This window comes from Dryobates pubescens, chromosome Z (genome assembly GCF_014839835.1).
Source record: "Dryobates pubescens isolate bDryPub1 chromosome Z, bDryPub1.pri, whole genome shotgun sequence".
Classification (NCBI taxonomy): Eukaryota; Metazoa; Chordata; class Aves; order Piciformes; family Picidae; genus Dryobates; species Dryobates pubescens.
In genome coordinates this window covers 3,662,081-3,685,032 of record NC_071657.1, presented here as the reverse complement: position 1 = coordinate 3,685,032, position 22,952 = coordinate 3,662,081, and the positions used below count along the sequence as shown (strand labels likewise).

Sequence of the window (22,952 nt, the reverse complement as noted above, 5' to 3'; positions counted from 1 at the left end):
CTTCTTAAACTGAGGGGCCCAGAACTGGACACAGGACTCAAGGTGTGGCCTAACCAGTGCTGAGTACACACTTTTTCAACCTAAACAATTCTGTGATTGTATGATTCTAGTGAAGAACAGCCACAAGTGACTGGGTGGCTCTGTGACCAGAGGAAACGGCCCTCAGTGAATGCACATGTGGAGCAAAACCAAGAGCTGGTGAAGACACAGCAGAAGAGAAACTTCTAGCAACCCAGAGATGTCCTTCCTCCCTGTTTTCAGTTAAAAAAATCGCCCTCAGAATTTGCCAGCAGGGACAACAGCTTGGTCCTTGTGTCTCCTGCAGAAAAGTTTACTTTTCAACCTGTCATTACATACCAGATGTTTATTTATATACTGCAGACACACAGCAGGCTCTGGTTTGGTCTAATCATTAATGTCCCAAATGTCTTTTATTAAAAACAAACAAACAAACAAGCAAACAAACAAACAAAAACCAAAACCAAGGAGAGGACAGAAGAAACCTCTAGGGAAAATACAACTGCAAGCACAGTTCTAATTTCCATGGCCTTGGTTTGAAAGCAAATGCCTTTCCAAAGTCCATGACAGTAGCAAAAACCTGTAGTTGTGTGTGCCCATGCACTAACCAGTGTGAGTAAATTAGATTAGCAGCATCACCTGTGAAGACAAACCTTCTGCCTCCTGAGCTTCTCCTGGCTAGGTGGCATCAATTTAAAACCAGTGCATTTTTCCTGGGACACTGTGGTTAAGACTCCAGTGAACATTTTTCTTCCCTCCACCCACACTTCCAATGGGGGCAGCTGTCGGTGGCATGCAGAGGATCCACCTTGCTCTTGTCCTGACATCCAACCTTTCCCCAAACCTCACTTCCACTTTGATTACTTCCATACTGTGTGGTTGACCTCCACAGCCCTCTCCAAATTCAGGCTTTCATAAGTCTTTGAATGCACCTGATCTGCCCAGTAGTGTCTAAGGCAGAGCTGAGGCAGACCATGCCTCAGGTGAATAAAGGCTGGTGCTTCTTCCACTGGAGCCTGTGACCCTGGCTCCAGCCTACCTGGCTGAGATCAGTATGGGTTATGAATGCGTCTCTCCCCTTACTCTGCAAGCTGACATCTCTGACAGCTTTACAATGAGGTTTAAAGGAGGCCTCATCCACTGACTTGGCTTGGGTTTGAGGACAGTTGAGCAAAAACCCCCCTTACAGTGGGGTCTGCTGCATGCTGTCAGTGCCAGCACTACAGGCACAGCTGGAATGAAGCACTGCTCAACAGGAAAGCAGGGCAGCAGGACCTGGCACCATGATAGGGGGAATAAGTTGTATTTATCTGAGACACTTGGATCATCTTGGGTCTATGGAGGACTGAGCAGCACAGGCAGGTGTCCAGCCCAGGGAATGGGTGAGCCTAGGAGGCTCAGGGAGCAAGGCAATCAGATCCCACTTGCAGGGGTAGGCAGGGCATTTCTATGTGCTGGACTCATGGAGGTCAGCTCCTTGTTTCAGAAGAAATTAATGTTTTTTTCTAAAGAGTATCAAGTGATTTTCAGGTTTATCCCCAGAGAGGCATATTCCATGAGTCAAACACCTTCAGTACTGGAAACTCCTGCAGGAAAGACCTCTTTCCTTCCCATTATGAATGAGAGTCAGAGACTGAGATATCAGTGTGGAATCCTGGCACAGGAGGAGCCTAGCTGAGGTAGAGACAGGTAGCCACATGCTCATCCTCACCAAGTGTGAGGTGATCAGAAGACCCAGGTGTCCTCAGTAGCCAAACTCTCTGTAACATTAGGCCCTGCCTACTGCCAGGCTGTGGTTGGTTACACACTGAGATGAAAGGTTGTCTGTGGAGCAAACTCACCTCTGGAAGGCACAGCTCCCAGGACTTGAGCAAGGCCCAACACTCATCTGGAGACAGTGCCATGGCTTAGTAACTGCAATGTTAAACATGCTCTCCTGGCAGGCTAGCCAGCAAGACAAAGAGCAGGTCTCCTTCCTGACCCATTCAGAAGCTTGAGATACCAATGAGAGAGTGCTCTCAGTTCAGTATTTCTGGTGATTTCACTTGAACCTGAAGATCTCTTTCAAGCCCCCACCAGAAAAAGTAGCAAAGCCCTGGCTGGCTGGGTCCTTTACACCACGCCAACCTTTGTCATGGTAGCATAACTGATATTTCTTATGGACCTTCAGCTGTAATCCCAAGCTAAACAGGACAGGGTGGGCTGAAGAGGGAGAAGTACAGAAGAGGATAAAGCTCCCTTGACACCTTGCTTCCTGGGGCAGATGAACTCCTGCTATGACCACCTTTCTCCCTCTGCTCTGCCTCCTACAGGCAGTTGCTACTGAAGACCTTCTACAAGGTGAGAGGGAAGCGATGAGGAGCTCTGTTTTGGTTAAATCTCTTCTTCCTCCTCACTAATAACCTCCTTCAGGTCCTGAGGCCTCTGCTCTGCTCTCTCTTTCACATAGGCTGCTTTGATCTGCTCCAGCTCACGCAGCTCGGCCTCCAGCTCTTCCCTGTGCACTGACCGTCGGTTCCTCAGCACTTTCATGGGGAAGGGATTTAAGTCATTGAAGGCAATGTTCATCAGCTTCCTGTGAAGGAAAAGACAGCTCTTTACTGGCTGGTAACAGATGATAACAGATACCCCAAGTGCATCCTGGGGCAGGCAAAGGGTAGGCACTCAAGATTTCAGCCTGCTGCGCTCAAGTCACCAAGTAACCACAGGCAATGACTTCCCACACAAACACCAGCCCAGACCAATGCTTTACACAGCTTTATACCTTTTAAAGTACCAGTATGCAGTCACCAGTCAGGAGGTGGCTGATCAGAAGCCAATTCTGATGGTCCCCAGAGGAAGGCTATTCCTGACACTGAGCTCTTCTGATCACAGAAAGCTTCCTCTGAGACACAAGCTGCCATTAAAGACTGTGAGTGGTGCTGCACCCCCGGACTCCCCAACTACAGCTGAGAGAAACCCAGGAAGTGGCAACACAAGTTCCAATTGCTGCAAAAAAAGAAACTTGAACAGACTTTGTGGCCTTCTCTGCTGCAGCCTGCCAAAAAGAGCTGAAGTAGCACCATGAAGGGAAGGTCAAAAAGAGACAAACTGACCCGAGTGCCATGAACCCGCCAACGCACATGCACCTCTCTTAACAGACCGGTCACAACTCTTTTTTAGGCTGACCTAACAGGCAAGGAAGTAGAAACCCAGGATGGAGGGCTGCCTGCAGCCCCTGGTCCTACCTGCCATCTGTGATCATCCTTGTGAAGAAGCGCAGGTACTGGTAGATCTCCACACTGTCATGAATCCTGAGGATTTCCTCCTCGTTGTACTTAAAAATGGCAAGAGCGTAGCGGAAGATCACCTGGAGGGTTCACAGAATGGTCTAGGTTGGAAGGCACCTCCAAAGGCCACCCAGTCCAGCACCCTCTGCAGTCAGCAGGGGCATCCTCAACTACAGCAGGCTGCCCAGAGCCCTCTGGAGCCTCACCTTGAATATCTCCAAGGATAGGGCCCCAACCACCTCCCTGGGCAACCTGCTCCAGTGTTCACCACCCTCATGGTGCAGAACTTGTTCCTAACACCCAATCTAAATCTGATTGGAATGGAATGGCATGGCATGGAATGGAATGGCATGGAATGGCATGGCATGGCATGGCATGGCATGGCATGGCATGGCATAGAATAGAATAGAATAGAATAGAATAGAATAGAATAGAATAGAATAGAATAGAATAGAATAGAATAGAATAGAATAGAATAGAATAGAAGAATAGAATAGAAGAATAGAATAGAAGAATAGAATAGAAGAATAGAATAGAATAGACCAGGTTGGAAAAGACCTTTGAGATCATCGAGTCCAACCTATCATCCAACACCATCTCATCAACTAAACCATGGCACCAAGTCTCTCCTGAACACCTCCAATGATGGTGACTCCACCACCTCCCTGGGCAGCCCATTCCAATGGGCAATCTCTCCTTCTGTGAAGAACTTCTTCCTAACATCCAACCTAAACCTTCCCTGGCACAGCTTGAGACTGTGATCTCTTGTTCTGGTGCTGGTTGCCTGGGAGAAGAGACCAACCCCAACCTGGCTACAACCTCCCTTCAGGTAGTTGTAGACAGCAATAAGGTCTCTTTTGAGCCTCTTCTTCTTCTCCAGCTTAAACCCATTGCCCCTTGTCCTGTAACTGCAGGCCTTTGTAAACAACCTCCTTCCCATCATTCTTGTAAGCCCCATCAGGTACTGGCAGGCTGCTATTAGGTCTCCCTGGAGCCTCCTCTTTTCCAGGGTATTTGAGTTGGAAAGGTGTTAGGCAGCGGAGGGACCAGGTCCTCCTGGTGTAGAACATGGTGTTCAAGTGGGGATTGGACATAGTACTTGGTGCCGTGGTTTAGTAGTCATGAGGCCTTGGGTGATCTCTGAGGTCTTTTCCAACCTTACTGATTCTATTCTATTCTATTCTATTCTATTCTATTCTATTCTATTCTATTCTATTCTATTCTATTCTATCGGGTGGGCCACACAGCAGTCAGTACAGGCTGGAGACTGGGCTCCTCTTGCTCTCAGTAGGCCTAAAGGTCATACTCTCAGCCATGTCTTGATCACAGAGCAGAAGACACCATGGCCTGTCAGAGAATTGTTTTATAGCAGCACTACCTGCTACAAATGGGACAGGGATACTGTGCAGAGCATCAGGGACAGGTCTGCCTACCAGCACACAACAGAGAGGCTGGAAGAAATCAAGGAGCCACACCAAACATGCAGAACACAGAATCACAGAATCAGCCAGGTTGGAAAAGGCCTCAGAGATCATCAAGTCCAACCTATTACCTAATACCTAACACCTCATGACAACTAAACCATGGCTTCAAGTCCCACATCCAGAGTGGGTCAGAGTGGCTGGAGAGCAGCCAGGCAGAAAGGGACATGGGGGTACTGGTTGAGAGCTGGCTGAACAAGAGCCAGCAGTGTGCCCAAGTGGCCAAGAAGGCCAAGGGCATCCTGGCCTGCATCAGGAACAGTGTGGCCAGCAGGAGCAGGGAGGTCATTCTGCCCCTGTACACTGCACTGGTTAGGCCACACCTTGAGTCCTGGGCCCAGTTCTGGGCCCCTCCGTTTAGGAAAGATGTTGACTTGCTGGAACGTGTCCAGAGAAGGGCAAGGAGGCTGGGGAGGGGTCTGGAGCACAGCCCTGTGAGGAGAGGATGAGGGAGCTGGGGTTGCTTAGCCTGGAGAAGAGGAGGCTCAGGGGAGACGTTAGTGCTGTCTACAACTACCTGAAGGGAGGTTGTAGCCAGGTGGGGGTTGGTCTCTTCTCCCAGGCAACCAGCAACAGAACAAGAGGGCACAGTCTCAAGCTGTGCCAGGGGAGGTTTAGGCTGGATGCTAGGAAGAAATTCTTCATAGGGAGAGTGATTGCCCATTGGAATGGGCTGCCTGGGGAGGTGGTGGAGTCGCCATCATTGGAGGTGATCAGGAGGAGACTTGGTGCCATGCTTGGTGCCATGGGTTAGTTGATGAGATGGTGTTGGATGATAGGTTGGACTTGATGATCTCAACGGTCTCTTCCATCCTGGTCTATTCTATTCTATTCTATTCTATTCTATTCTATTCTATTCTATTCTATTCTATTCTATTCTATTCTATTCTATCCTATCCTATCCTATCCTATCCTATCCTATCCTATCCTATCCTATCCTCTTTTGAACACCTCCAGGGATGGTGACTCCACCACCTCCGTGGTGGTGGACACCACAAGCAGGTCAACCCCACAACTCTTGGACACATGCCTGTGCCCAGCACCCTGCCATCATGTCACAGGGTAGGAGCTGTACCTTAGTTCCCTCATACAGGAAGGCATCCCACACTCTCAGGAGGATGTCGCTGACCAGGCTGTCCACGAAGGCCACCAGAAACCAGTTGAAGGTGATGAGTGAGACATCAATCTGATACTGCTCAAAATGAGCTGTGAGGCGAGGCAGCTTCTCTGACAGGAGGTCTTTGAAGACTCTCTGATCTACCTAAAATTGACAAACAAACAACAAAAAGAAAAAGAAAACAACAAAGTCCTGGTCAAGAGCAGTTCTGGTGGTGGAGGGAAGGAGCAGTGCAACAGGACAGTGGCCTACACACCTCATGGTAATCACTGATGCTGCCTTCTAGCCTAACCACATTATAGGAGGAGGATTACAGAGGTATAACCAGAGAATGTAAAGATGCAACAAGGAAGGCTGAGGCCCTCTTAGAACTGAATCCTGCCAGAGGGATGAAAGAGAACAAGAAGAGCTTTTTCCAATACATCAATGACAACAGGAAGAGCAGGCAGAAGGTGGGCTCACTACTGAATGATATGGGAGAAATGGTAATTGATGATGGAGAGATGGCAGAGCTGCTGAATGCCTTCTTTGCCTCAGTCTTTACCCCTAAGATTAGCCCTCATGAACCTCAGTCTCTGGAAGCAAGGGAGCAGAGCTGGAGGGATGAGGACACTCCACTGGTCAGTCAGGACTGGGTTAGAGATCTCTTGTACCAGCTGAAGACACACGAATCCATGGGCCCCAGTGGGGTGCACCCATGTGTGCTGAGAGAGCTGCTGACACTGCTGCTGAGCCTCTCTCCATCATCTTTGAAAAGTCATGGAGAAAGGAGAGGTGCCTGATGACTGGAAGACTGCAAATGTCACTCCAGTCTTCGGAAAAGACAAGAAGGAGGACCCAGGCAACCACAGACCAGTCAGTCCCACCTCCATCCCTAGAAAGATGGCTGGATTTGAGATGCAAAGCAACACATAAGAAAAACAGCAAAATCTACTGATTTAAAGAGAGATGCAGGTCTTGGTAGAGTCAGCCATTCCCTCTGGCTATTTCTCTACATGTGGAAGATGTTTAAGTTTGAGAGAACTGAGTCTTTTTAGTCTGGAAAAGAGAAGACTGAGGGGGTAATCTCATCAATGCTGATCAATACTTAGGGTAGGTGTCAGGAGGATGGGTCCAGGCTGGAGGTCACCTCTAACCACATGGAAGACAAGAAGGTTATCAGGAGTAGCCAGCATGAGGAGAAACTTTACAGTGAGGGTGACAGAGAACAGGAACAGGCTGCCCAGAGAGATTGTGGAGTCTCGTTCTCTGGAGACTTTTCAAACCCACCTGGATGCATTCCTCTGCAGACTACCCTATCCTGCTATGGCAGGGGGGTTGGACTGGATGATCTCTTGAGGTCCCTTCCAACCTCTAATCTACTATGATACTGGAACAGCATCCTCTGTCTCCCAATCCTTCCAAATTACTGAGCACTGTACTTGTGTTGTGCCCAGTGCAACATGTGGAGCTGAACTAGAACCTTTAAGGTACAAGCAGAGACATGTGTGCTCTTCTCACTCAGAAGACCACAGTCCTTCCCAGCCTCACAGTGAGGAGGGAAAATGCTGCCACATCTTCCCACCTGGTCTTATTGGGATTTTCTGTGATTTCATAGAATCATAGAATTGTCAGGGGTGGAAGGGACCTCAAGGATCAGCCAGTTCCAACCCCCCTGCCATGGGCAGGGACACCTCACACTCCAGCAGGTTGCTCACAGCCACATCCAGCCTGGCCTTAAAAACCTCCAGGGATGTCATGAGTGCCCAGCTGAATGACAGGGATTAAAACATGCCCAGCTCTGAATGACTGCACATGGCCCAACAGAATAAACACCTAGAACCCCTCTGACTTCACAAGCAGGATTTGATCTTCTCACTTAGCTTCTCTTTGGGGTCATGAGTACGGTCAGTGTTTTCTTCCATGTGCTCACTTGGTGCAGCTTCCAAAGAAACATCTGGAGGGCTGCTGCAGAATGGTGCCTTCTCCATACTTACTTTCACACATAGGAGTTTGCTGCTTCACCTCTACTAGGCCCTCCTTGAAATAACTGACTGTGCAATCAGTGGGCACCCTCCTGACTAACCTGACCTTCAGGTGATCCCTCAGGAGTGGTTCCCAGTTTCCTAGTGCTGGGGATCCATTTTGCTGCCTCTCTGAGCCTAACAGCTTGGTACTCTCAACACAACACCTCTGCAAGGGGAAGGGATTGCAGGGTGGTATCACTGTCTTGTGAGAAACCAACCACACTGCAAAGCCAACTGCTTGCTTTGAAGCTTTCACTCCAAATCACTGTACCAAAGCCCAAGCAGATGTGAAGGTGCTCAGCTCACCTGGGATGTTATCAGTGTGTCACTGTAGTAGTCTGCTGGCATTAGGTTCTCCACAATATGGACTAAGCACCAGAAAGCAGTTTCCTCATCTTCCAGGACCAGGAGGGCCACAGCTGCCAATCTGTGATGGACAAGACAGGGTGAGGCAATGCAATACTACAGGAGGAGACATAAGCAAATGCAGGAACCAGGAAAGTAGGTTTACACTGGATCTTAGGAAGAAATTCTTCTGTATGAAAGTGGTGAGACTCTAGAATAGGTTGCCCAGGGAGGCTGTGGATGCTTCCTCCCTGTGTTCAAGGCCAGCCTGGATGAGGCATTGAGTGGCTGAGTCTAGGGGAGGGGTGTCCCTACCCATGGTGGGGGGAATGGAGTAGATGATCTCCAAGGTGCCTTCCAGCCTAAGCCATTCCATGATTCTATGATCCCTCCTACAGCTGTTCCTTCATATTCTTTAACTACAGAGATGCCAAACAAGTGCAGCCTGCTGCTTCCTTGACCCCAGCAACAACACTGGGTGAAAAAAAACAGACACCAAAGGCAGAATTCTGAAGGAAGATACCTAAAGCCAAGACAGAACTCTAGAAAGACAGGGGCTTGGGGTTGCTTCTTGGTACTATCCCATCAAGAAGCAGCACACCTGGCTCCTCACCCATTCCTCACACCAACTTCCTCACCTCTTCCTCACACTGACTTCCTCACCTCTTCCTCACACCTGGCTCCTCACCCATTCCTCACACAAACTTCCTCACCCCTTCCTCAACACAAACTTCCTCACCTCTTCCTCACACCTGGCTCCTCACCCATTCCTCACACAAACTTCCTCACCCCTTCCTCAACACAAACTTCCTCACCTCTTCCTCACACCTGGCTCCTCACCCATTCCTCACACAAACTTCCTCACCCCTTCCTCAACACAAACTTCCTCACCTCTTCCTCACACCTGGCTCCTCACCCATTCCTCACACAAACTTCCTCACCCCTTCCTCAACACAAACTTCCTCACCTCTTCTTCACACCTGGCTCCTCACCTATTCCTCACACTGACTTCCTCACACAAACTTACTCATCCTCAAACCAACTTCCTTGCCTATTCCTCACACTAACTTCCTCACCCATTCCTCACACCAACTTCCTCACCCATTCCTCAACACAAACTTCCTCACCCCTTCCTCAACACTAACTTCCTCACCTGTTCCTCACACAAACTTCCTTAACCCTTCCTCAAAACAAACTTCCTCATTTGTTCCTCACACCTGGGTCCTCACCCATTGCTCACACTGACTTTTTCACACCAACTTCCTCATCCTCACACCAACTTCCTTGCCTATTCCTCACACTAACTTCCTCACCTGCTCCTCACACCAACATCTTCATCCTCACACTGACTTCCTCACATGGATCCTCACCTGTTCCTCGCGCGGCTCCTCACCTGTTCCTCACACCAACTTCCTCACCCATTCCTCAACACCAACTTCCTCACCTGTTCCTCACAGTGACTTCCTCACACCAACTTACTCACCCTCACACCGACTTCCTCACCTGTTCCTCACACCGACTTCCTCATCCTCACACTGACTTCCTCGCCTGGCTCCTCACCCATTCCTCACACCGCCTTGCTCACCTGTTGAGTCCCTGGCAGTATCCAATGGCAGGGTTGTGCCAGGAGAAGGCCAGCAGCACCCTGCGGAGCCGGGGGATGAGCTGGGAGGTGGGGGAGGCGAAGTGCTTGTTGTTGGTGAGGGTGCGGGGCAGGTCGAGCTCGATCTGGCGGCAGGCGGGGTGCTCGGTGGCCTTGCTCTGCCGCAGCAGGCGCTGGTAGTGGTGGGGCCGGTGGCCGCCGCGCCGGCCCACGATCCACCTCCAGACGCGCTGGCGGTGCTCCGCGGGGATGCCGCTGCGGATCAGGCTCTTCAGCTCCGCGGAGGCGTTCAGCTCCACCACGCTCTTCCACTTGTCCCGCAGGGGCTTCTCCACCGCCTCCTGGCTGCGCAGGTTGTTGGACTTAATCTCCAGGGCCTGGATTTTGGCGAGAAGTTTCCAGTCCTCCACTTCGTAGTCGGGCACAGTCATAAAGCCGTACTCGTCGTACTCACTGGAGGGACACAGGGCAGAGGTTAGTGCCAAGGGCAGTGCTGCTACCTGCACCAAGGGCTGCTCGTTGCTGTCTCAGAGCATGGAAGGTAAATGAGAACCTGCAGCAATGACACAAACTGTAACTTTGCTCTCTGCTAAAGCCCAGCCTCATCAGACCTCTCTCATCTCGCTTGCTCTCTGGCTTCTAAGGGAGAGCATCCAGATGAACCTGCGTACATTCTCCCTACCATGCCCGAGTGCAGAGACACTTCTGCAGGAAGGGACTGCAAAGGCTTTGGGTCAGCAGACCAAAGAACACAGACCCACAGTCCCTCCTGATGTCTCCTTGTGCACAGGGAAGCCAATGAGGGTTTGTGCATCATCAAATACTTGTATCAATCACTGCATTTCTGACAGAAAGATAAAGGCTGAACTTGGAGTCTTATCTCCAAAGATACCTGGAGAACCTGCAAGTCTGACCAAGCAGATGAAATAGAAACTACCACAGAACTGTGGCACTAACTGGACAGGGAAGCATATGCACAAATGCAAGGACTCCAGCAACACTGGTGGCAAGGCTCTCTGGAAATCATCAGCCCAGTGCCACTTCACTGCAAGGTCACTGTAACAGGGCAAAGGTGGCTTTGTATGTCTGGGACTAGAAAAATCCAAAGGATTGAGATCCCCCAAGTCCCATATGGCCTTCTCTCCTGCAGAAGGAGCTTATCCTCACATGCAGTGTTTACCTTGAAGGTACAGTACGGCTTGTGGTCACTTGCCATACCCTGTGGCTTCTGCTGCTCCCAAGAAAACTTTAGCTGGAGTCACCATCACTGGAGATGTTTAGGAACCTAGAGACTTGATGGGGCACTTGGTGCCATGGTTTAGTTGATTAGATGGTGTTGGGTGATAGGTTGGACTCGATGATCTCAAAGGTCTTTTCCAACCTGGTTAATTCTATTCTATTCTATTCTATTCTATTCTATTCTATTCTATTCTATTCTAATCTTTTAACTTCTTGTTCCCACAGTGATATGACGCTATCAGATGCCAAATTAAACCAGCCTCCTCAACCTCAACTCCTAGGTCATGGCTCCAGGTCCCTGCTATAGAAATGGCTTCTTGCCTGTTCATTCCCCTCCACTGTCAGACTTTTAGTTGGGGTGTGAATATCACCACACTCTTGCCTCTTACCTTACAGGGTTCAGGTTAAAACTTTCTTCTGCTTCCTCCTTCACATCCCACTGGAGTGCTTGCTGGATGAGGTTCCTCACCAACTCAGCATGGGAGCTGGGTAGGTCAGGCACAGCCTCCTGCAGCTTCCGCAAGACCGTCAGGTATTTGCTCTCCATCTGGCAGTTTCGTGCTTGCAGGCAGGCACACTGAGGCAGAAACAGGAGGGAATGAGCTGGCTCACTGAGGGTTCTGCCTTCACACTGCTCTCTACTGGTCTGGTCTGGACATAAAGGAAGACTCCCAAAGAGCAGAGCCCCCCAGAGCACACCCAGCAGTTTTCTGCAGTCAGTGGAACTGCAGCTGCAATGAATCGATGTGGTCTGTGAAGAAACATGAGCTGCAGCATCCAGCATGCAACAGAAGCTGCTTACTGAGTAGGAGACCTACTACAGCATCACCTGCATTAGCTACTGCAGTGTTATCAGTGGACACCAGCCAGCTTGGCTCAGGACACCAGCAAAGAGCCACCACTGCTGAGCTGCGCCCTGACAAAACACAATGCTCCTGTGACCAAGCTGTCATCATACCATGTTCAGGATACACAACAGCACCACAGACAAGGTGCCACCCAAATCCCATGGCACTGGCATACAACGTTTCCCAGGCACAGGAGGCCAAAGAGCAGGACAGTCCCTACCACCACCACACTCCTGGGCACACAAAACTGAAAAAAAAAAATGGAATGATGACTGTTATCCCCACTCCACAAGTGGAGATCTGAGGCCACACGACTCACCCAGCACCTCACAGGAAGCTCGCTGAAGATCCCTGCTCATTGGGAAGCAGCAGTGGAAAACAAAAACAAAACAGAAACCACAGAGAGAATTATCTGAATGCACACAGAGGGGACAGAAAGGAGGGTGGGATGCCACCACTTTAACCAGCATTGTGCCTTGTATTGAGCATGTTTGCCTGATGACTTCCTTTCAGAAGGTGATGGCAGTTTCAGGATCAGAGAGGGATGTTCCATTAAGAGGCAGGCAGGGTTTCAAAGGGCTAAAAAGCAAACAGATGTAACAACCTACTTCAGAAGTAGGGGTCTGGGTTTTTTGCCTTGCTCCAGAATCCAAAACTCTGGAGATGTCCCTTAAAAAACTGGGAGCAGATGTTGGTCAGTAAGAGGGCAGAAGGGCTCTGCAGAGGGACCTCGACCAACTGGACAGATGGGCAGAGTCCAATGGCATGGCATTTAACAAGTCCAAGTGCTGGGTGCTGCACTTTGGCCACAGCAACCCCATGCAGAGCTACAGGCTGGGGTCAGAGTGGCTGGAGAGCTGCCAAACAGAGAGGGACCTGGGGGTGCTGATTGACAGCTGCCTAAACATGAGCCAGCAGTGTGCCCAGGTGGCCAAGAAGGCCAAGGGCATCCTGGCCTGCATTAGGAATAGTGTGGCCAGCAGGAGCAGGGAAGTCATTGTGCCCTGTACTCTGCATTGGTTAGGTCACACCTTGAGTCCTGTGTCCAGTTCTGGGCCCCTTAGTTTAAGAAGGACATCGAGACACTTGAAGGTGTCCAGAGAAGGGCAACAAGGCTGGGGAGAGGCCTTGAGCACAGCCCTGTGAGGAGAGGCTGAGGGAGCTGGGGTTGTTTAGCCTGGAGAAGAGGAGGCTCAGGGATGACCTCATTGCTCCCTACAACTACCTGAAAGGTGGTTGTAGCCAGGAAGGGGTTGGTCTCTTCTCCCAGGCAACCAGCACCAGAACAAGAGGACACAGTCTCAAGCTGCACCAGAGGAAGTTTAGGCTGGAGGTGAGGAGAAAGTTCTTCACTGAGCGAGTAATTTGTCATTGGAATGTGCTGCCCAGGGAGGTGGTGGAGTCACCGTCCCTGGAGGTGTTCAAGAGGGAACTGGATGTGGCACTTGGTGCCATGGTCTAGTCATGAGGTCTGTGGTGACAGGTTGGACTCCATGGTCTTTGAGGTCTCTTCCAACCTTAGTGATACTGTGATACTGCAAAAACCCAGGTAAGTAAAACACAACACAGGGAAAAACCCCAAAAACGAATGCCAGTATTCATCACCAGCCAGGGAAAATGGTTCAGGACCAGAAGGCAGGACTAGACAAGTCTGACAGTAACCAGACTTAAAAGGAGAGACACAAAAACAGAGCTTAAGAATACCTAGGAACTTTGATCTAGCTGCAGGACCTGAGAGTGTTGCCACCTGACAGCGCCAAGCCTGGTAGAGAAATCAAGATGAGACAGACCCAGGGCTCAGTCAGCCTGCCAGCTTTCAGGCATTTTTTTTCTGATTCCCTACACACACTGTTCCTGTCTTATTTGCATTAAAACACATAGATGAAATGCAGAAATCTGGGTTAAGCTTCAGCACCCTTAAAACTGAGCTTTCCAGGTAGGTTGATTTTGCTGAGGGACGAAAATGATTGTGTCTGATTTGGGAGCAACACAAAGCAGGAAAATAGGCACAGTTAACAAAAGAAAAAAATTGGGAGAAAAGCTTATTCCTGGTGTGTTTTGGACCAAAACCTATCACAGCACCAACTTTGGGGAGGAATTGGTAACAGTTGTCAGCAAGGAGAGGGCAAAAAAAAAAAGTCAATGCTTACCTTCATCAGAAGGGATTTTTCATTTTCAGCAACTCTTGTCCAGAGTCGAGTCACCTGGTGTATCTCTGAGTTGAGGAACTGGTTCTGGGTTTTGTATGCATCAATATCATCCTGCCACAGAGCACAGCAGTCACACAGGCTGAGTAATGGAGAGGTCTGGGATCCCCTCCCAGTTCAGGGACATCAGGTGTGGATTGTATTAAGGACAAGGAAACACCTCAACAATTTTTGTGTTCTGGGGAGGAGATGAGACTCCCCAGGACAAATATTGCCCACAGAGGAAATCAAGGCACAACAGGAGATTTAACACATCTAAGTGCCAGGTTCTACACACTGGCCACAATAACCCCAGGCAGTGCTACAGGTTGGGGTCAGAGTGGCTGGAGAGCCTGCCCCTGTACACTGCACTGGTTAGGCCACCATTTGAGTCCTGTGTCCAGTTCTGGGCCCCTCAGTTTAGGAAAGATGTTGAGTTGCTGGAAGGTGTCCAGAGAAGGGCAACAAAGCTGGGGAGGGGTCTGGAGCACAGCCCTGTGAGAAGAGGCTGAGGGAGCTGGGGTTGCTTAGCCTGAGGCAGGCCCAGGAGAGACCTTCTTGCTGTCTACAACTACCTGAAGGGAGGTTGCAGCCAGGTGGGGGTTGGTCTCTTCTCCTGGGCAACCAGCACCAGAACAAGAGGACACAGTCTCAAGCTACACCAGGGGAGGTTTAGGCTGGGTGTTAGGAAGAAGTTCTTCACAGAAAGAGAGATTGCCCATTGGAATGTGCTGCCCAGGGAGGTGGTGGAGTCACCATCACTGTAGGTGTTTAGGAAGAGACTGGATGGGGTGTTTGGTGCCATGGTTTAGTTGATTAGATGGTGTTGTGTGATAGGTTGGATTTGATGATCTCAAAGGTCTTTTCCAACCTGGTCTATTCTATTCTATTCTATTCTATTCTATTCTATTCTATTCTATTCTATTCTATTCTATTCTACTCTACTCTACTCTACTCTACTCTACTCTACTCCATCCTATCCTATCCTATCCTATTCCATTCTGTTCAACCATGTCATGCATAGACAAGACACTTGGGATTGCTAAGTGCACTGCATGTGCACGCTTAGAAAACACAGAGACTTCTGGGTGATATAAAGCTAGAGAGGCACCTAAACAAGACGATGAGCATATGTGTTTTGTTCTGTTTTGTAAAAACATGAGAGAATTCTCAGCCCCAAGGCTGTCAGCAAAAACAAACTCTCTCCCACAAAGCAGAAAGTGGCTGTTTCGCCAGTTCTCCACTCCACACTAACCAGTCACCATGCACGGTGCACACAGTGACACACAACAGGATGGATAGGTAGGAAAGAGCCAGGATGTATGGGGAAACTGCAAGAGGGAAGCAAAGAGGAACAAAGCACCAAGAGAGACTGCACCTGTGAAACAAAAGGAGAGCAAAGAAAGAGGCAGTCACCTGTAAATGGTGACTCCAATCAAACAGAACAGGCTTTAAGATGGAGATGAAATTGAGCCAGATGCTTTTGGGCACCCTACTGGAATCAGGTGAGCCCCTTTCCAGCCTGCCTCTGGTTTTGAGACAGATCAAGCAACCAGCAGTGCATGTGGTGTTTCCCACAAGGAAAATCCTCCCACTGAACCAGAGGGCACAGAAATGGGAGCCCCTAAACGACCTGTGCCATCTCACACACCTTCAGGTGCTCAATCTCCTCCTGCTGCTTATACAGCGTCTCTGCAGCAATAGTGTTGGCTTCCAGCAAGGGGTCGGAGAGCTCTCTGGCCATCTGCTCTGTCAAGGCCATGATGACTTCCTGTTTGGTGTGGTTCTTCTCCATCAGAAGCTGCACATGCTCCTTGAGTTCCTGGATGTGGCTGTCTCTCAGAGTCAGTGTCTGCTCCAGTTCCTTCTTCTCCTGCTCAAGAGCCTCCAGGCGGCTGGTGAGATCTGCAATTTGCCTCACCTTGTGGCGCACCAGCTCCAGCCTGTCCTTATCCTCTGCTGCCGTGAGGTACATGCTAGATACTCGCTTCTCCTGCTGGGCTGCCTCCAGAGCTTTGTGGAGAAGTTTAACCAGCTCCTGCAAAGGAAAAAAGAATGCAAAGCCATCACATCCCAGCGCAGCCCAGGGCAAAGGCAGCACAAACAGAGCAGACCCAACCAGTAATGAATGAACTGGGTTGTTTAGCCTGGAGAAGAGGAGGCTCAGGGGAGACCTTCTGTCTACAACTACCAGAAGGGAGGTTGTAGCCAGGTGGGGGTTGGTCTCTTCTCCCAGGCAACCAGCACCACAACAAGAGGACACAGTCTCAAGCTGCGCCAAGGGAAGTTTAGGCTGGAGGTGAGGAGAAAGTTCTTCACAGAGAGAGCTGTTAGCCATTGGAATGTGCTGCCCAGGGAGGTGGTGGAGTCACTGTCCCTGGAGGTGTTCAAGAGGGGACTGAACATGGCACTTGGTGCCATGGTCTAGTAGTCATGAGGTCTTGGGTGACAGGTTGGACTTGATGATCTTTGAGGTCTCTTCCAGCCTTATTCATTCTATGATTCTGTAACAGCAAAAAGTCCTCAGGATCTTGGAAACAACTCCTTTCAGAAGGAAAACTAATGCAGTGATCTTGATCTCTGCTCTCAGAGCTGGGACTGGAAGCTCTCTGCAGCAAGCCACAGATGACTAGGCTTCAGGTGGACTGCTAACAGCCCAGCTGTTGCTCACACTCTCCAAACTCTGGCTTTCCTACATTCACCATTCTCTGGAGCCCCAGGTGAGAGCAGAGAAACTGGGCATCTGGCCAGCAGTGTGGTAAAATGGGAGGGAGGGAGGGAAATCATGCAGTCTGCACCTGTCAGTGCTACCAGGGGGAAGCTGTTGTATCCATTCCAACCTTCCCTCTGCCAAAGTCCTCCCTCACTCCATCCCACATGAATGCATAAAAGCTTGCCCCAGCAATATGCTGCTGATTCAGGCTCTGCCATCTCCACCACTTCAGGAAGCAAATCAAGGATATAACCAGCTGCCCATCATGGGACCTGGTTCTCCTGAGTCTTCTGTCTGAAGAGCTACCAACATCACAGTACCATTCAGAAGAGACAGCCCTTGCAGTGACCCCTGCACTCCCTTCTTCAGTCAAATCAGCTCTTAATGGTGGATCACTGCTGAAAAAGAACCTGCTTGAACAGCATGACTTGGCCTGGCAGCTCCTGCCACTGTCACAGTGCCTGTTGAGGACTGTACTTTGTATGTTCACTGAGCAAGAGAGATGCATGGACATGTGCAGAGCACACCTGGATGTGTTTTGCCTCCCTTTTCCAACCCATCTGCCGGCTGCACTTCCCAGCAATGGCTGAAGGACAGCCCATTGTCCCTTCTGCTGGGCACAACCAGGCAGACACCAAAGGGGTATCACCAGGAGCTTCAGCTGGTCCCCACTGCATGCCTGCTGAGCACTTCTTGAACACCGAGGTATAAGGGAGTCCCTGTGACCAGTCCCAGGGCAGGGTCCTTAGGAGCAGCAGACTCTTCTTCACACTCACCTTCTGTGACTTGACTTCCTCTGTGAGTGTGAGGATCTGTTGCTGCAGGACACTCACTTTATCCATTGGGTTTCTCTCTCTGGACAACTCTTCAGGCAAGCCTGGGAATCCACTGCTCATCCACTTGGCCTTCCTAACCCAGTTCAGCCTGGACTCCATCCTCCCATCCTCTGGGTTCCCCTCCTTAACTGAAGGGAAAGAGGGTTAGTTTACACAGAATTGGGTTGCTGCTATGCATTCCTGTGTCTTGCTGTGGGGGACTCACAACAGCTCAGCAGAGAAGACTGAAACACAAGATAAAGAAAACTGCCCTGCTAGGATCCACAGGGTCACAACACAGTCAGTGGGGCTCAGCCACAGGCACCCCCAGAATAAATAAAGCCATAATGTGTTATGGTACCTGTTAAGCCACCCTGCACCCCACCCATTTATCTTGCCCACAGCAAATGCCAGTTACCATCATGCAGAGGTAACTTCCCAAGCATGCAGTGGAGCTGCTGAGCTTTGCCTGTGTCACTGCATCAGTTTAACTTCTGCCTCAAAGAAATATCAGCATGGGATGGCACTGAGAGATACAGCCTGAATCACAGCCAAAAGAGTCAGTCCTGTGCCAGTAACACAGGATGGGGTCTGAGACAATATGGTAGAGTTTCATGCCCCATGGTGACTTGCCACCTTCTCCCTCCCTGTCCTGCTAAGCCTGACTCCTTGCTAGAAGGCACCATACCATACCAGCCCACACAGCTCAGTAATAAGCACCTGCACATGCTGCCTCCACTTCTGCCTCTTGCTCCTCATCCAGGTTCTCAGGATGCTCCTGGAATTCACTGAAGTTAAAGATGTTTCCGTTGTTTCCCCAGAGCTGCTTGGAGCCACAGATACTGTAGACAGTGTTTCTGAAATAATAGATCAAGAAAGCATAGTGAACACAAGAAGTCATGACCACTGCAGTCATTGCATACTGCAACTGTTCAGCACCTTACCTCTCCTCACACCCCACCCCTCCTCCCAAAACCTACCTCCTTAATGTGCTGAGAAAATTAACTGTCCAGTGCACTGGTGGGTCTGGGAGGAGCAGGGTTGTAACAGATGTAAATCAGGTAGATGCCACAAAATCAGTACCAGGACAGCATGTGTAAATCAGTTGTAAATCCTTCCCCATGTGCTTTAGCCATAAATGCACATAAATGTACATAAATGCATCAAGCTGGGCAGAGGGATCAGTTAGACTTCTAGTAGACTAATAACATCTTTCCCTTCCTCCCTTTTCTCTCTTCCTCCCTCTCCTCCTCCTCCCTCTTCTCCCCTCCCTTCATCTCTTTCCTCAGCTCCCTGCAGAAATCCCCAGGTGCCAAGGAAAGCTCAGCTATCTACAGCAGAGTCCAAAACTGCCACCATGATCACATCTTTGCAGCCACAGGTCCTGTGCTCTGAACAGCAGGCATAGCCTTGCAACAACCAAACTCAACAGAGTCTGATGCACTAAAGAGATTCAGGAACAAAACTGCAACCAGACCCAGAATCAGCTGTTTACAGCTGCTGCTACCAGATATGTCCAGAAACACCAGGAGATGACTTTACAGCATCATGCAGAACCACAAATCCACAAATATTCCTTGTAAAACCTATACAGGAAAGTGAGACAGCTGCCTCTCTCCATGAAGGTATTTTCCCTTCTCTTCCTGTGTTGTCCACCTGCTATAACAAAACAAAGCCCTTGTTTTGAGATCCATAAAACACTCAGTGCCAGCTACACCCTAACTGTAAATGAACTTGGCATTTAACTGTTGTTCTCCTTTTGCCTTATTGCTGCAAGGTTCCACAGCAGAAGAGCAGACATTTCTGACCCCAGAAAACATATGGGCACATAAGATCCACAGACTTTAATTCCCTGCAGTCTACAGTTGGCAGTCATCCAATGCAACCTTCCTGTTTTTCTCTACCTCATGCTGCCCTTCGTTTTTCCCTTGGGACAGCAGCAGCTCAGGGATCTGATGAACTTTGCTGAAATTAGACACACCACACTCCTGCAGGTCCAGCCTGAGAGTGACAGAATCTGAAGAGATGTTTACAGAACCAGGGGGGCAACTCAGTTTGAAGCTGAAAAGAGGCAACTGTCATTCAAGCTACCAAAAGTGAAGAAGGCACAAAGTGTCAGACCAGCATGTCAACCACATTGCAGCTCTCTTCATGCACTTACTGTATCTCTGTCCAAGGGTGCTTAAGGGAGATGTTCTGCAAAGCAGTAGATGTCTGGGGTGCAGGCAAAGAAGCTGCTTTTAAACCCACTGCTTCTGTTGGTGTTTTCACTGGAGGCAGAAAGTCTTCGTTGTCAACAACATCTATGTAAAAAGAAGGTGAACAAGACAGAATTCCACTGGACTTTGGCTCTTCATCTGTCCTGAAAGCCACAACATTTTAGTACAGGTATACATTCCATGTTCAGCTGTCCAGGTGGGACAAGGACAATAGAGCAGGTTTCCTTAGTTGCAGTTCTCTTCACCCATCCCAGCACTGGATACTTTTAATGTGCAGGCAGCATTCCACAAACACAGTTTGTTACCAAATCATTGGCCTGCTGTGGAATATTTCAAGGCACTCAGCACCTTTCAGATCAGACACTTAGTAGGAAGTGGGCTATATGTTTCAAACAAAATTTGCATCTAATCATCACACTTTGTATGTGTGAGAAAAATCAAGAAGGAATTCACCATCGTGAGATACCTGAGAACCTCCAACCACATGCTGTGGATTAGGAGACAGCTCATTCAAAGTCATCTAGAGTAAGGCCAGAAGTTCCAAACTTGGGGGTGCTGGTAGATGAGAAGCTCAACATGAGCCAGCAGTGAGCACTTGCAGCCCAGAGAGCCAATCACACCCTGGGCTGCATCAAGAGAAGTGTGGCCAGCAGGTCAAGGGAGGTGATTCTCCCCCTCTACTCCACTCTGCTGAGACCTCACCTGGAGCACTGTGCCCAGTTCTGGAGCCTCTGTTACAGGAAGGATCTGGAGGTGCTGGAAGGTGTCCAGAGAAGGGCCATGAGGATAAGCAGAGGGCTGGAGCTGCTCTGCTATGAGGACAGCCTGAGGGAGTTGGGGTTGTTCAGTCTGGAGAAGAGAAGGCTCCAAGGAGACCTTCTTGTGGCCTTCCAGTGTCTGAAGGGGGCTACAAGAAAGCTGGGGAGGGACTTTTGAGGGTGTCAGGGAGTGATTGGACTGGGGGGGATGGAGCAAAACTAGAAATGGGTAGATTCAGATTGGATGTTAGGAAGAAGTTCTTCCCCATGAGGGTGGTGAGAGACTGGCACAGGTTGCCCAGGGAGGTGGTGGAAGCCTCATCCCTGGAGGTTTTTAAAGCCAGGCTGGATGTGGCTCAGAGCAACCTGCTGTAGTGTGAGGTGTCTCTGCCCATGGCAGGGGGGTTGGAAGTGGATGATCCTTGAGGTCCCTTCCAACCCTAACAATTCTATGATTCTATCTGACCAAGCATTGGAAGTTGGCACCTGCATTTACAAACCTGGCCAAAACCTCTTCCCACTTACAGATGAGAAGCACCATTCATCACTGGAGGGGGTAGATGCAAAAGAGAAGCCAACATATGTGACACTTACTTGTTCTGCCAGCCAGAGGTTCATTCACAAGCCCAGATCTGCCCACAGGAAATCTGCTCTGAGTGTTGCAAAATTCCCAGCGTCTCATCTGTAGCTGCTGCAGCCAGTAGACCATTGCCTGCTTGCTGATTGCCTAACATGACAAAGAAGAGGAAAAGGAGAGGAGTCATGTCATCAGCATGAGACATATCCTGAAGGTCTGACCACCACTTTGCTGCCCAAGTCAACAGAAACAAGGGCCAGCTGTGCCAAGCCTATGCTGCATCCTCTGGGCCTAACGCTGACTTGTGAGGGCAGAGTAACTCTTCAAGCATAGCCTCAGGAGCAGAACCTGAGTGGACCACTGACCTCATTTTAAATAGTTTTTATGGTTCACTGTGTTCCAAGGCTAAGCAGAAACATCACAGCTATTTCAGCCAGGAGTCACCCACAGAGCTTCTTAGAAGCAATTTTGACAGAGATAAAAATGCAGCCAAGGCTGCTGACGGGGCAACCATTTTAGGTAAAGGGAGGTTATTGCTGTTCAGCAAATTACATGCGGGCTGCAGGGCTCCTCAAGGGTTTTAATTCAGCACCCAGTCTGGCTTTTACTCCTATTCTGTTAAACATCACCCATCTCACAGGTAATGGGAGTGCCAGCCTTGCCAAAACAATGCCAGTAATTTAGGTATAGCAATTTAGGTATAGGCTGGGAGAACTCAAGTGAACCTCAAGCTAAGAGGTATCCTAGCAAAGGTGCCTCTTGCAAATGTTTCCTAATGACCCCCACCACAAGGTGCTGCCCCTTACCTTCAAAGTGAAAACTCTACTTGGTGTTCTGATCTCAAAAACCCCTTCCCCATTTTCCACCTTGCAGTCAAAGCTGGCACTGGAGAGGTCAATAGAGCCCAGAGGGTTGATGTCCTGTGCAGTTCTGTAGTACAGCAAGTGACATTTGTTTTCATCATAGAAGAACCAGCGAGACTTCCAGGTCTTGATTGGCCCCTTGATGCCCAGCTTATTTAAATAGCCACAGAGTGTTTTTCTGGATGTTTCTCTGCTGGGTTTCAGCTGTACATTTTCCAGGTCCCCAGAAGAGGAGAGCAGGTCTTTGTCTTTTGCTGGGGCTTCACTGCTGCTGGTACTGTCTGGATTTGACTCCACCAAGCTGCCTGGAGTGGCAGCAGAACAAGCTCCGCTCTCTGGTCCCTTTTTCATCTCTTTCAGGAAATAAACTCAGAACTGGATTGAAACAGGAAATTCTCTAGGTAAATAAGTAACAGCAGGTCCTGACTACATCATGTTACAGAACCTGCAGCAAATTAAGAAGAAGGAACAAGACCAGGTCTGGCATATGACAAAAACCATTCAACTAGCTTCCAAACTGCCCCACCAAGGTCTCCAACTTCTACTTTTGGTCTTTGCTCCTTGTGTTCCTCATCTCAGATGACCTCTATATATCTGTTTTCCCCCTTTTCCATTCCTAAGTTAGCTTAGACTAGCAGCCAAGAAGCAATATCACAATCCTGAGTGAAAAATAAGTGCAGTATGGGGGCACACCAGACCAATAGCAGTAACCAAGGCACGTGAAACCACAGACAACCACCTTGAGTGGTAGCTGTAGCAGACATGCCAACATTATCAAGCTCTGGATGGGCAAATACTCAGGCCAAGGGATTCCAGGGAAGTGTATCTTGGCATTTCCACTGACTGTTCAGCTAGTATTTTAAACTATGGTGTCTGGATTAAAACCCAGCCTTAG

General features: G+C 49.5%; 1 protein-coding gene across 1 annotated transcript; it reads right to left on the bottom strand.

Annotated features, from left to right (window-relative positions):
- Nucleotides 1-2,360: 2,360 nt before the first annotated feature.
- TBC1D2 (TBC1 domain family member 2) lies at nt 2,361-22,490 on the bottom strand. Its single transcript, XM_009899571.2, has 13 exons — nt 22,001-22,490; nt 21,212-21,344; nt 19,802-19,943; nt 18,361-18,497; nt 17,602-17,789; nt 15,764-16,150; nt 14,077-14,187; nt 11,468-11,655; nt 9,822-10,292; nt 8,198-8,318; nt 5,844-6,029; nt 3,246-3,367; nt 2,361-2,593 (listed from the first exon to the last, which is right to left on the bottom strand). The coding sequence occupies exons 1-13, from the start codon at nt 22,406-22,408 to the stop codon at nt 2,392-2,394; spliced, it is 2,796 nt and encodes a 931-aa protein (XP_009897873.2). The 5' UTR covers nt 22,409-22,490; the 3' UTR covers nt 2,361-2,391.
- Between the last annotated feature and the right edge of the window lie 462 nt (nt 22,491-22,952).